At 39.7% G+C, this 14,423-nt stretch overlaps 1 protein-coding gene across 3 annotated transcripts; it reads left to right on the top strand.

Moving 5' to 3' along the window:
- Nucleotides 1–10,447: 10,447 nt before the first annotated feature.
- On the top strand, nucleotides 10,448–14,143 carry SMIM19 (small integral membrane protein 19). 3 transcript variants are annotated; one of them, XM_075215384.1, is made up of 4 exons: nucleotides 10,487–10,588; nucleotides 11,233–11,369; nucleotides 11,977–12,101; nucleotides 13,453–14,143. In XM_075215384.1, exons 2-4 carry the CDS (start codon nucleotides 11,236–11,238, stop codon nucleotides 13,506–13,508), a joined length of 315 nt encoding a protein of 104 aa, XP_075071485.1. In that variant the 5' UTR covers nucleotides 10,487–10,588; nucleotides 11,233–11,235; the 3' UTR covers nucleotides 13,509–14,143. The 3 variants fall into 3 exon arrangements, with proteins under 3 accessions (XP_075071487.1, XP_075071485.1, XP_075071486.1); XM_075215385.1 differs by having other exon boundaries at nucleotides 10,492–10,588; nucleotides 11,218–11,369; XM_075215386.1 differs by lacking the exon at nucleotides 11,233–11,369 and having other exon boundaries at nucleotides 10,448–10,588.
- The last annotated feature ends 280 nt before the right edge of the window (nucleotides 14,144–14,423 follow it).

The raw sequence follows: 14,423 nt of genomic DNA, 5'->3' as shown, positions 1-14,423 counted from the left end.
CTATTTCAATGCCAGGAACTCCCAACTTGTGCACCGGGTAATTTTTCTCACTTTGTGATAATCATCGGCTTACATTTATAGGCTTCAACTTCCCTCTGTGCTCCTGATACAGCACTCACCTCAGTCCTTCGAAGGATGCATCCACATGTAGGATATAGGGTAAATCAGGGTTCTCGTAGGCAAGTACAGGAGAATGTGTAAGACTCAGCTTCCTAAAAGCATTCTCACACTCAGCCATCCATCTCTCTTCAAAAGGATCGTTGACCTGAAGATGATATTTATTTTCTGGCTTGCTAATTTGTTCACTCGCTGGAGTGTAGCCTTTGGTCATCTCTGACAGCAGTTGGTCACTCTAGGAAGTATGTCCCAAATTATTCTATAGTATCCAAAGAAAGATCACAGTTCTTTCAGTTTTGCAGGCCAGTCCACTCCATCAGAGCCGCTATCTTGCCCGAATCAGTGGAGATTCCCTCCCTGCTGACAATGTGTCCCACATACTTCACTTGTTTCTGGCACAGCTTACATTTATCAAACGATAGTTTCAGTCCCTGGTTTCTCAGATGATGGAGAACTTTAAGCAGTCTTTCATTGTGCTCTCTTAACATCTTGCCAAAAACAGATTGTCTAGGTATACAATCACTTCACAAAAGTTCATGTCTCTCACTGTTTCATCCATGCACCTCTGAAATGTGGCTGGGGCCCCTGACACCTCTTGCGACATTCGCTTGAATTGAAAGAATCCCTCTGGACATATGAAGGCTGTCTTCTCTGCATCTTCGGGACTCAAGGGGATCTGATAATACCTACTTAGGTCCAATGCAGAGAACCATTTACTACTTTGCAGACAGTCTAGTGCTTCATCTATCCTAGGCACCGTATACTGATCAGGCACTGTCCTTTTGTTCAAAGTCCTATAGTCTACAGACATCCTTATGTCGCCACTCTTCTTCCTAGCTACCACTATAGGAGAAGCATAGGGACTCTCCGATTTTTTTTCTTATCACTTTGTTTTCTAACAAGCCCTTTAAATGGTTTCTCACATCATACAGATTGGCAGGGGAGAGTCGTCTGGACCTTTTCCCAAAAAGGGTTTCTCGTCAGTGAGCTGGATATTATGGTGGACTCCTCTAGCAAAACCTATGTCCCAATCTCCTATCGAGAACACATATCCCCTTTTCAACATATATTAAGTCAGCTTCCGATCCCTCAAAACAAAGCTGTAGACTGTTGAAATCTACTACACGTGGCTTGCTAGCTTCCTGTTTCCTTTCAATAAGCTGCTATGCACACATGGTGGAGGATTAGTGTTTGATACTCTATCCCTCCTGCTTCACAGCACCATCGAGCTAAGGTGTTGAACAGGTGTGTGTTTTTGCCCACAATAAGATGCACATCTTTCTTCTTCTCCCTGCTCAGAATATAACACAGCAACTACAGACACCACCTCCTCAACACCGGCTCCACTTCGTGGGAATTTCAGGTCAACTGTAATGTATCCCAGGTAAGGATAGCTTTGTTTGCGGAGTCCCCAGATGCTCAGTCCAGACAATGGCTGTACTTCCACGTCCGACAGGTTCTCCCGAAACCACTTCTCAAATACAATAGACACTATCCAGTAGGGCAGTACACTTTTTATCCATTAATTAGGGCAGGCACATATGGCACTGGGCCGACTAATACAGGCGACCGTCTACTCCATGTATTCAATAGATTTTCCATGGTGTTTACACTCTTTCTGCAGGGAGCCAGTTTGGGGTCTTCTGGTCCCCTCCTCGTTTCCTGATGGCGGTTCAGGGTGACATGCCTTTTCCGGTGGCACTTTTGGATCCCACCTGCTGGGACACCTCCTGGATATATGTCCCACCTGGCAACATTCAAAGTACTTCCTGGGGTCAACCCTCTATTCTGATCGACTGAAAGGTGGTGAATGCAAGGGTCCTAGGATCTCCCTGGCCAGTTGAATAGCTCTCAGCTGATCTATTTGTTGTTTCTGGGCACAGAGAATCTTTAGTAACTCCTCTTTCACATTGGGTTCAGATTTTTAACTGACCACTTTGGCTTTCTTGGTCACCTGTCAAAGATTTTTTATTTTGGATGAAGACAATTTATTAACATGAATATATTTATCTTGTTTTATCTTATTTTAGTATATCATTTATATTTGATGTGGTTTTATTATGTCAACTGGATCCTTGCGTGTGAGCTGATGAGAGGGATATGAACAGGAATGAAGAAGTTAATTCAAAGAACAGATGTTTCTAATCAAAGTTGATGAACAAAGACTTGCACGAATTTCTCCAAAGTCTCCACTGAATCCAGGGGAGCCAAAAGGATCAAGACACACCTATATACCTTCTCGGCCAATTGTAATATGACATTTGTAAATTGTAGTACAACCTACTTTTGTTGGTACTAAAAGTAATTGTCTGGTCTGTGAAAGACCAGAGTTTTCAGAGACTGAAAATGAGAGTGATCTTATCACAGCGCAAGCTTTTCTTTTGTAAATAAACAATGATATAATTTTATTCTTAAAGTTTCTTTTGCTGAAGAAATTAAATTATTACTTTAACATCACCCAATCTCTGAAATCAACTAAAGCTTCTTCATGCTTGACTTCGTGTATCAACTGGTTGAATGTGGGCACAGTTCTTTTGACACAGCTGCTTCATAGTTTTAAAGCAACTGGATCTAAGGATAATATTCCTTTTAATAACTTTCGCATGAGACTCTCGTCCACTTCAGCAAGGGTCATTCCCTCTTTTTCTACATTGAGATATATCAGTTTATCCAATCGATATAGATATTTAGACTCCTGGCACATATCTCTCTGCTTATATAATAGGTCAGTAGCATCTTCAGATGTCCTGAACTCTCTCCAATGCTGATACATAGTCTTGGGCCGTGGCCTGTGAATCATTGCGGCGAGCAGCTTTTACAATTTACATCGCTGGGCTCTGCAAGCTCTCCATTATTCTTTTGCTTCTTGGCTGTTTCTGGACAGTGCCACTCCTCTAGATACAAGATGGCAGTGTTTTTCCATGTCTCTTAGACCTCTTCTCCAGTCGGAACAGGTTGGACACCCGAGAAAGGTCTTAACCATCTATATTCACCATTGTGCTGGGATTTCCCCAAATGTTCTACGATCTTATTCATGGCTATCAGGAACATTTGACTCTCGGTCAGATACTTCACTGGAACCTAAAGATGAGTTTGCTTGCCTTCGAGTATCTGGAAGTTGTACATTGGAGCGAGTCTCCTCCCTGTGAGTAGGGTTCAATTCAGGGGCAACTCTCACATCTTCGCCAGGCTGGGGAGTAAGTCTCTATCTAACCTAATTTGACCCTCCAGTAGCACAGTATGTACCAGAGTCTGACCATTACCACATCTGTCTCAAGTTTTAGGCCTAGGCATCCATGCCTGTTATGCGGTCACTTTAGCAATCTCTTCCTCGGATACTTCAATGCAAAACAACTGTCTGTATCTCTCAAGTTGTTAGCTCCAGCTGTATATCTCTTCCTGCCACAAGCTCTGAGTTGTTGACTTAGATCTCAGCAGTGCCACTAATGTTACACCCCCTTTTCAGACTAGGGTGTATTAATTAGTTTGTGTGTCCTATCTGTGAATTATTTTTTACCTCGTACTCCGTATGCCACAGTGCCTCCACCTTGGTCTGGGTACCATAGGGTCTGCGTTGGGTAGTGTTTCAGCTGTAGCAACATCAGAGGGAGACCAAGGAACCTTCCGCCCCCCTACTCTGGACCACAGGCACACACAAATAATATATTCTCACACCAGATTGATCTTTAAAAGCCACACCGGAACGTTTATTAGTGAGGCGTAGATTCCTAAAGTTTTTTGTGTAGATTTTTTTATCAAAAATGTATCTCTGTAAAAAGGATAACTATCACTAATAACATACACTAAACTCTATTAGTTTCTTTAACTTTGCTAACATAAATATCACATAAATGCAATTTAATATTAGACAAATATATACAGTCATGCAGTCTTTGTTAATTGGTTGATCAAATACAGATCACTCCTCTTTCCTCAGTGATTTGATATAACATGCTCTCTTCTCTGTCTTTCCTCCAGTTTAACATGACTGCATTACACAATTTACACAACACTGCTCCCTCTCTTCGTCTTAGGCATAAGCATACCGTTACTTTAATAAAAGCTGGCTCCTCATCACACAGTTATAGACTTTCATACAGATAGCAGATAATGCCAGTTTATGGTGTTTGGTGCAGTTTTTTTCAGTTTTAAGCTGTCTATGCCCCCTTACTATCCAGGGGCAAACGTAGGATTTGTAGAGGGGGGTTTCTACACCATGCCACCAGTGGGTGTGACCAGCATGCATGGGGGCATGGCTGCTCGCCAACTCTTCCTATCCCTATAATATACATGAGCAATGATGCATGCACTACTGTTAGATGCACGCAGCTCTCCCTTTTCAAGCAGAGCCGTGTGAAACGGGGGCAGGGTCCAGCCACCTCAATTATACAGTGCCCCAGGCTTGGAGGGGGGTTTCCAGGCACTAGAAAACCCCCCCCCCCTCTCGGTTTGCCTATGCTATCTGTCTGTACACTTCACCCTTGTTATCAGAGTCCCGCAAAAGGGTATTATACAGTATTCTTCAAGTCTTCCCACCTGTTCCCTAACTGACAAGTAACACAATAGTCAGTCAAAACATATCGATAATAAAGTAACATGGGTTACTTATCCCCACTTTTTTTCAGTATCTGCATCCAAGATGGCTCCTCTCTGTTCATATGTCCGGTAAACTCCCTCACTGGTAAGTCTTTTCCACTCTCCCCTTGCGTCTCTCCCTCTCTGGGGTCTCACTATCACTTAGACCTCCATTCAGCTCTTTAGTTGTTTTGTTGCAGAGGACTCTCTCAGGATGTGTGTCTCCCTGAGTCCCTCTCAGAACTGCAACTGGAATTTTTCCATTGCTACTTCACAGGCCACCGCCCCCCCACATACACACACACACACACACACACACACACACACCTTAATAATGTACAAATATATATTTTCTTTCTGTGTTATAAATAGTACACATTACTTTTTATATGAAATGTTCCATATGTGGTTTTCTTATTTATTTCCATAGATACACACTTTTTTTCATGCCTGTTTTGGCCCCTTTACCTGGTACTCGGTTCCTAGCATTGAAATGGGTAACCCAGTAATCCTTTATGTCACTGAAAACAAGTAAGTGCTGGATTTAGGTTCTGATTTGTGCATCTAGAACAGGAAAACTGTATAAATTTTATTCTGACTCCCGCAATGGCACCAGAGACTTGCTTGTCCCAAATGTCACCAGAACAGGGCAGCGTCAGCAATATGTGCCTGTTTTTCAAATAACAGTTAAAATAATTTAAAGGGCCACTTGTCATTTTGTGTTTGATTCTGTAAATAAAATGTGCTTATGGTTGAAAATAGTATTTTTATTAAAATGTACGTTTTTGTTTTATTTTGTATTTTAATATATCTTACTGTGTAGTGGAAGTCCTATACAAATGCAGCATCTTGCTGTGCAGCATTTGCTCATTCGAAGAAGAATACATGGGGCTGGTGTTCTAGGCAGAGTGATGTAGAAAGATTTCCTTCCTAACAAGCAGACATTTGCTTCATATAAACAGTACAATGTTCAACCTGCCGTACTCACAGAAGAATTCAAACTAAGTAAGCTGGATGCCGCAAAGCTGAGTTGGAGTAGTAATGCTGTTTGCCAAGGTACAGAGTCAGAGTTGAAGCAGAAACTGGTAACTGAGAGAGCAGGTTGTTCAGTAGTCCAGAGTAACTTCTGTCACTAACAAAGATTGCATAGAACAGAATGGGGTTTTAAACGCCAAAGGTCCAAGCAGTTCAGGGGAGAAACACAACTTAAATTAATGAGAAATGTGTACAATGACTCATTCTCACCACAGCTGAAGAGATAAATATAACGTACACAGTCAGTGATTTGTGCTCACCAGAGTTAGAGGCAGTCTCAATATCCTAAGAGGAGTGAGACGGTTTCTGGACTGTCTGTGCTTGTGGGGGGTAGGTGTTTTCTAGGAGTAGGCTGCTGTACGGATAAGATTCAGGAGTTCCTTTCCTGTGAATCAATTGGTTGGGTTGTAGTTTCTGAGCACACCGTTTTGTGTCTGTGTTGTGTGGTATCTTGGGAAGTGTGTAAGATAATTTTGTTAGTAGCTTTACCTTTTTGTGCTGGTGTTCAGGCTGGGTGGTAGTTCCTGGTGTGTTATTTTTCTTCTTCCTATTTTAATTTTCTTTCTGTGTTGATATTCTGACGGGGTTGGTATTATCTTTGTGTGAAGTCTATTATTGGTTTCTATAATGTGGGGCAGGAAAAGGAAAAAAAAGTTTGAGTGATTATAGCTCTTATTTGGTGGTTAAGCTCCTATGTGGTGAGCCTACAGCTCTTGAGTCAGTTTGGTGGCTCAGAGATAAATAGGTTGTTTTGGTGTTGGGTAAATAGCTCTTGATTTTAAAGGCTCTTCGGCTATGGATGATGGTCTTGTATAGGTGGTGTTGTGGATGTGTGGGCATGTGTGTTATGTAGCTTGGTTATGTGTATAGTTAATCTTGGGTCAGTATATACTATGGGTGCTGCAAGTGATTATTAAGGTATTTTGCTCTAATTATTAGTTTACTATAGTCTTCTTCTGGTGTGCTCAAGAGCGCTCCTGTTCAGGTTCTTATGGGTTTTTTTTATGGTTTGAATGTATATGCCTTCCAAAATGCTGAACTTCTGGGTTTGGCTGTGTGTGGAAAGCATAGACACCGATGCGTTCCATTGTAGCCCAGGATTCTCTGATTGGGTTTTTTTTTTTTGCTGTTAGGTGTAGAGTCTGGTTAAGTGGTGGGGAAATGTTTCTTATATCCAAAGCGGACTTCCTCAGGGATGTGTGTCACACTAGAGCTGAGTCCCACAGTACGTAGTGCATAAAAAATTGTCTGTCCTCTCCTCGGTTGCCCCACTCACTACAGAGATCCAAACTGCCTCTGGAAGCAACGTCAGTGCAAGAATTGTTTCAATGGGAGCTTCATGGATTGGGTATGCATGGCCAAGCCGCTGCACGTAAGCCTCAGACCACCATGCGCAATGCCAAACGTTGACTGGAGTAGTGTAAAGCACACGGACACTGGCACTGGACTCTGGAGCAGTGAAACAAGTTCTCTGCAGTGACTAAACACATTTCACCATCTGGCAGCCTGACTGTTGAATGTGGGTGTGGCGGGTGCAAGGAGAACACTTCATATCCGAATGCCTACTGCCCAACTGTAATATTTGGTGGAGAAGGAATACTGATCTGAAGCTGTTTTTCATTCCAGCGAAAGGAAATTTTAACGCTACAGCATAAAATGACACTCTAGAGAATTTTGTGCTTCCAACTTTATTTCAACAGTTTGGGGAAGAACTTTCCTTTCTCAGCATGACAATGCTCCCGTGCACAAAGTGAGGTTTGCCAAAAAACAAATTCCTGACTTTGGTGTGGAAGAACTTGACTAAGCAGCACAGAGGCCTGACTTGAACCCCATTAAACACCTTTTGGATAAATTGGAATGCTGACTGTGAGCAAGGCCCAACATCATTGTTGGACCTCACTACTGCTTTTGTGGCCGAATGGATGTAAATTTCTGCAGCTATATTCCAAAAGTTAGTGGAAAGCCTTCCCAGAAGAGTGGAGGCTGTTATAGCAGTAAAGGAGGACCAACTCCATATTAATGTCCATGATTTTGGAATGAGATAGATAAGATGTTCGGGTGTTCACATAATTTTGGCCATGTAGCGTACATGCTGCTTGTTTCCGATTGGTTTAGAATGGAGGTGGTTGGAGGTTGGAAAGTGTCAGCTGGGAGTAGAAGGAATTGGGTGTGTGGAGTAGGGAGTGAGACAGAGAAAGATGGGTGTGCCAGTGTGAGGCAGTATGGAAGAAAACAATGGTGGTAGATGAAGAAAACAGAGTTAAAGTGTTTTATACAAAAAGAATAGTCGTGTTGAAAAGTGAAATCGTTGTCAAGCAGAATACAGACAGGCAGGTTAGCTGAGAGATCGAGAAAAAGACACATGCTAAAGAAATGTGAGCTTCATAAACTCAGAATCAGCTACATGTTGTATCCAAAATAGTTCATTAACACAAACCACAAAAAAGAGAGATATGTGGGAGCAGTAATATATAAAGATTTATTAAGTTTCAGTTTCTGTAAGACTTGAATGATACTTACATGTTTATTAATATATTTAGTGTGGAATGAAATAATCTACCTCTCTCGAATAATCAGTTGACATTAAACTGTTCGGTAACTAATCTTTTAAACACAGTCCTGATTAATTTGTAAGAGACTCAAAGAGAAGTAGGGCGATGCACTGATTATTCTGTCACTCCAAACACCGTATAATAGATGAATATTGATACCGAAACCATTCAGTGGAGGTATTCACCTTTTCATTGATACATACCAAGAACTGTAATTGCTTTAAACTGAATTAAGAAATTGGTTATTGAGCAGAGGATTTGAATCATTAATGAAAATGAACCCAATTTAATTTACAATACTTTAATTGGAATCATTGCTCTATTTCCTATCATACAACAAACATTATAACAGACTGGAAGCTTACAGGAACAACGGTTATATGTTTAACTCCGTTGTAGTGCCCCAAAGCTCAATGAGTAAAATGTGTAAGTGATCTAAAGGAAATTAATGTATTGTAGTAAAAGAGGTAATAAAGTAAATTTATGTAGGTTTCTAAACTGATAATTAAGAATTCGTTTTTATGAGTTAGTTATATAATATATAAAAACAGGATTTTATAGTAATTTGAGAATAACTGTAGGTAGACAGAAGAATTATTAATTGACATAGGTAAAATTCATTCAGCAGGAACCATCGAGGGCTAGAAGTCAGCACTGATGCACTATAGAAACAGCAGAGTAACTGATCTATGGCTAGATGTTAATTAATGGGATTATGAAATGGACGCAAATAAACTAGAATATAAATCTATTATACTATTTCTGAGAATATGATTGTTTTGTGATATTGAGTTGAAGTTTAATTAAAACTGGGGAATGATATTTGTGAAAAGAAATCGGACGATTAATTAGCAGGTTAAAAATAAACAATTATATTGTCATCCAACTGCTGCTTTTTTTTTTGTATAGCCCTAATACATTGTGTACTGTTGGGGGAAACCTTGCCTCTCCACTTTGGTGAGTTGAATGCACAAGCTACCATTCAAGTCCATCAGGATGGCAGAGAAAATACAGCACTCAAAGCACGTACCCCGAAAATAAAAAATACTCTTGTTGCCAGTGCTGCTTCTTATTAGTGTAATCATATTTTGATCAACATAGAAATTAATACATTATATTTGTATTGTGCTAGCTATATGCAAATGTACACTGGCAAGAATAAATGCTGACAACAGCTGTCTTCTTTTTTTTAAGTATCCATACAGTGTATTCATATTGCCATGCAGCTGGTATTATTTATTAACATGTATTTGTGCAGTGCTGACGAGAACAGTGTTCTTTTGATGTCTAGCTGGCACCCTAAATAATACAGAGGTGGCTGAGCTTTTAAGCGTCTATATGGTAAATGCTTACCAGCATGTATAATCTTAAAATTTGCAATTTCACTAAGAAGAAAGAAAGAAAAGGGTAATTTATCTAGAATTTAAAGGTTTTTGTCCTTGCAACAAAGCACTATGTATCAATTTGGATCACCAATTATGTCATTAATATTGTTAAAATTTAGCTATTATTGGGAGAGCAGACATAGTACTTTGCTTGTCTTGTTCTGGGTGCCAGACCTGACTTCTGGCACTGAGGTTAAACCACTGTCAGGGGATGTATCAGTTAAAACACAGGAGCCATGGACCATGTACCTATCCTAGAAGCCCAGTACATTATGCCATGTCGTGGGTGCAGGAATGGCCACTTAACTTTGTCATACCTTCCAGCAAGAAGTTCTTGCCAAGAACAGGCAGTTTGTCACTGGAATCAATCGTGTATATGGCTAAGTTTTTGTTGCACAAACATAATCTATTATTTATTATTAGATGTGTTCATATAACATGGGAAGTTCTAGCCAGTGCTTATATTTACGCTTGCTGAAGGGAGGCAGGGATTCACATCGAAGTACTTACTTACCAGTGTGGGCAGAGTTTGTTAAATACGTTATTCAGACCGGCTACTGTGAGAGTTCCACCCACTTTGGTGCCAGTTTTTAAAATCAGATCAGTTTTGGTCAGTCTTATTTCAATTGTCTTGGCAGGACATCTCTAGCTTTCTATGTACCATGAAACCACTTACCCAACAACACCGATTACTTATTAGAGGAACTGAACCATCATCCCCGTGTTGTTGTTGTTGTTGTTGTTGTTGTTGTTGTTGTTAGAATGTAATAAAGAACGTAGGAGACATTTAATAACTGGACCAATGGGAGAGCTCTCAGCTGTGACCAATAGGAGAGCAGCTCTTATCTGCCGTCAGGAAGCACTGCTGAGGTCACGTGACCACACGCTGAGGCCCGGGTTGTATAGGATTCGCCAGGTCTGCAGGTACGTACGGGAGATTTAATTATGTGTCGATGTAGGAGGAGATTAGCAGAGGGGGTTCTAATGGTGCAGTAATGCTGCACGTCAGTCTGCTCTGGTTATAACCTGGGTAGGGATGAAGGATCTATTCCCACATTCCAGTCTGACCTGGTTATAACCTGCGTAGGGATGAAGGATCTATTCCCACATTCCAGTCTGACCTGGTTATAACCTGGGTAGGGATGAAGGATCTATTCCCACATTCCAGTCTGCCCTGGTTATAACGTGGGTATGGTTCAGTGCTGTATTCTAGCACATCAATCTGAAATTTAAGATCTTTCCACCAAAACTAACTTTTTGAATGTAGGTTTAAACTAAACTAACTGAATTAAGGAGATATGTCATATCCACTGCAAAGCAGAAAAAAACGTTGATTTGGATTGGAGTCCTACACCTTGCTGTTATTACAATTTACTTGTGTACATTGCAAGTAATTAATTGCATTTAATGACAGCTTTTTTTGATCTATGAATTGTATGTGTCGCCATCTATTAGCGATTACAGCAATTCAAATCTATCGTATTAACTTTGCGTGATATTTGTTATTCTCACATTGTGTTCCTAGCTGAATGTCACTGCAATCATTGCATTAGATTTCGCTTGTACAGGACATGGCAGGTGGATATGGAGTGATGGCGGATGATGGTACGATTGACTATTCTGTACACGAGGCCTGGAATGAAGCCACCAATGTCTATTTGATAGTGATTCTCGTGAGCTTTGGTCTCTTCATGTACGCTAGAAAGTGAGTTAGTTAGCCTTACTTTTAAATGTTTTCGATATTAACACTAACATTTTATTTCTAGGAATTCTCTGAGGAATTGTTCAAAGTCTAAGAATTTTTAGCAAGATTCTGGATCATCCTTAACTTTGGCAATTAGCCAAACAAATCTGAATCCTTATTTCCCTGATTGGGTGTCCTGGACACAGAATTATCACATCCAGGAGATAAAACTACATATAAGATTTAGCAGTAAGCCCCTTCCTGATTCATTTCAGAATGCCAGTTTTACGGTTGAACAAAATTTACGTAAAACAATTTTGGTATATTCAATTTAATATTAAAAAGTGGCATTGTTGCATTCCTGTTTAATTCCTTATCCATACTTATTTTTGAACTATGTTGCATTTATTTGTCGTTTATAAAAGCATAATATCTGTATATACAGTATGTAGTTATATCTAGGAACCTTGTTGTTTTAAAAAGATAGGGTTGGATCGATCATTGCATTACATTTTTGCCTATATATACTGTGCACTATAGAGGCTTCTGGAACTCCTCAATCTTTCCAATGCAAATCAAGAAATGTTTTGCAGAAACAGAGATTGTTTTCAAGATATTTGTATTTCAGGAACAAACGGAAGATCATGAGGATTTTTACAGTGCCGCCAACAGTGGAAACGGCGTCACCGCCTAATTTCTATGATGACATGAAGAAGATTCGCTTACGTCAGCAGTTGGAAATGTATTACATTGGTAACGTTATTGCTATTCCTAAATATTAACTAGCCAAAATAATAATTTATTTAGTTTGTTACTGAACATCATACAGCCTAATCAATTTTGTTCTGAGTTGTAGTGTCTGTAGTATTGAAATTTAAATTGGTTTTCTACCTTTAACATATCTGTTTTCTAATGCAGCATACATCTTTATCTAAAGGCATTGCTTTATCTTTCTGCACTAAGAACTTTGTATCTAGGAAGCAATTTTTTTTGTATTTGTTGTCCTTGGGTACAACACAGCTCAGAGTTTTTATGTTCACAATTGTATCCATGGTTTAGTTTTGGAAACAATTCACACAAACCTATTTCTACTATGTGTGATACGTTTCTTCACAGAGCACACATGCATGAGACACTAAAGAGAATTCCATATACATAGAAATCACTGATCCCTATACAATGCGCTTTGTCTGTACTGACAAGAGACCACATAGCTGCTGCATAATCTGCATAGGGATCAATGCTATTGGTGAATGCCTTAAGACTCATTTCTTTTATTCAAGTCTATCAGTCCTTCTCCTAACTTCCTTGTCCTGAATATCTCCTCCAGTTAGTACCACCCTATTTGTGTCTCCCCCTTCCCTTTAGGATGTAAGCTCTCATGAGCAGGGCCCTCTTTCCTTGTGTGCTCCTTCTACTGTTCCTTCACCCTCTGTACCTCTTGGCCTGCTTCCCTAGCCCTGTCTTCTTAAGCTTCGGCCTTCTTCTCGCTGATTTCTACCATCCCTTTCACTATCTGTTCCAGATATAATCTGATTTGCTTTACCCGGTCACCTGTGTTTGTATATATTTTTGTATCATGTTGTGTCTTGGTTGCAGTGTTTTCTCATAGTGTGTAGGTGGCGTAATTTTCTAGCCTGTCAAATTCTGAACTTTAATCAGTGACTTTTTAATGACACGCCTCCAAACATTATTTTAGGATTAAGTATTCATTACATCTGTAATTTTCATAACTAAGTTGAGATGTGGAAACATATTCGCATCTTTCAGTGTCTGCGATCCCCTGTTCTCTAACTTAACCTTCTTAAAAGTGGAATGCTGATGTTGACATTCAGTCTATAAAACGTTATTATATCGGTGTAGACAACTGTTGGCACTCTAGCTTTGCACTTAAACTATCTCACACTAGTACAACATTATGCATTATGTGATATGACTTCGAAGTCACATTTTGGAACACCAGTTTATACTTGTTAATTAGGTCCAAGTGGTTGCAGAAGAGACCTGCTATTTTTTTTTCTATTGTATGGGTGACAAAGCAGCTTTTTGTGTTTTTTACCTTTTAAAAGAAAAATAAGCACAATTTTTTTTTGTTTATTTTCAGCACGGAAACACGATCAGCATAGCGAAAGTGACAGTGTTCAGCTCACTGTGGAGTGACCGAACCACTGACGAGGACATTCTGGGGAGCAGATGGGGAGACCAGCTTACTGTTACAATGGTGATTTGCAGACAGCTGTGAAAAACTGATGATTATTTCCAGATTTCATGCCAAAACGGACTATTTTGTGTATGTACAAAATATGAATATACAGTATCATTTTGCATTTTCTAGCACCAAAGGATTAAAGTTTTCACTCTCTTGCATCCCCAAAAACAGAGACTATTGCAAGTTATTGATCATTATCTTCAATTTATTAGATTATGTTTGCTAACAGAAAATTGGTAAGCTGATGAGCTATTCTATGACTCTTCATAGACCCTTTACTACAGAATAGTTGTTAGAGCTGTCTGGCATGGAATATTTACCAGAATGAATCTAGCATCAATAGGTTGTATAAAATCTTGTTAAACGGGCTCAGGACCAACTTAGTCTATGCGCATTTAACTTATTAAAAACTGATATAAAGTGGATGTAGTTTTGTTTTTTTAAAATAAAAATGACTGATGATAACTGCAGCGTGCTGTGCTTTTAAAAAATGGACTTCAACAGTAAAAGATAAGATGGAAGAAAGTTGTATTAAAAAAACATCTCTCTGTATTAACATAAAATAAATCCATAGACCTACATTGACTGTAGTTTGTTCTGTTCAAACACAAAAACATCTGTGTACACAGGCCCTTAGGGTGCCCACAGACAAGTTTTAATGGCCCATTAGGCTGTTTTATACCTCTGTATCTGCAAACTGCAGCGTGTGAACCCCATAAGATCCCAATTAACATCTGAACAGGGCAGACCAGATATCAGTCAGGACAGAGGGTAAAGGTAAGTTCAAAGATGACCACATCTGACTGTGTATACAGTCTTCATTCAACCATGCTAATGGTGCTTTGCTCGACGTGACTTTTCAGCAT

Source organism: Mixophyes fleayi, chromosome 6 (assembly GCF_038048845.1).
Source record: "Mixophyes fleayi isolate aMixFle1 chromosome 6, aMixFle1.hap1, whole genome shotgun sequence".
In the NCBI taxonomy this organism is placed as follows: domain Eukaryota; kingdom Metazoa; phylum Chordata; class Amphibia; order Anura; family Limnodynastidae; genus Mixophyes; species Mixophyes fleayi.
This window is presented reverse-complemented; position numbering and strand designations above follow the sequence as displayed.

What these genes read in the sequence shown, in the direction of transcription:
- SMIM19 (XM_075215384.1), top strand. Translation starts at nt 11,236, where the DNA reads ATGGCAGGTGGATATGGAGTGATGGCGGATGATGGTACGATTGACTAT. An exon ending in CTCTTCATGTACGCTAGAAA is followed by an intron (nt 11,370 to 11,976) that starts GTGAGTTAGTTA and finishes TTTGTATTTCAG; the next exon opens with GAACAAACGGAAGATCATGA. An exon ending in GTTGGAAATGTATTACATTG is followed by an intron (nt 12,102 to 13,452) that starts GTAACGTTATTG and finishes GTTTATTTTCAG; the next exon opens with CACGGAAACACGATCAGCAT.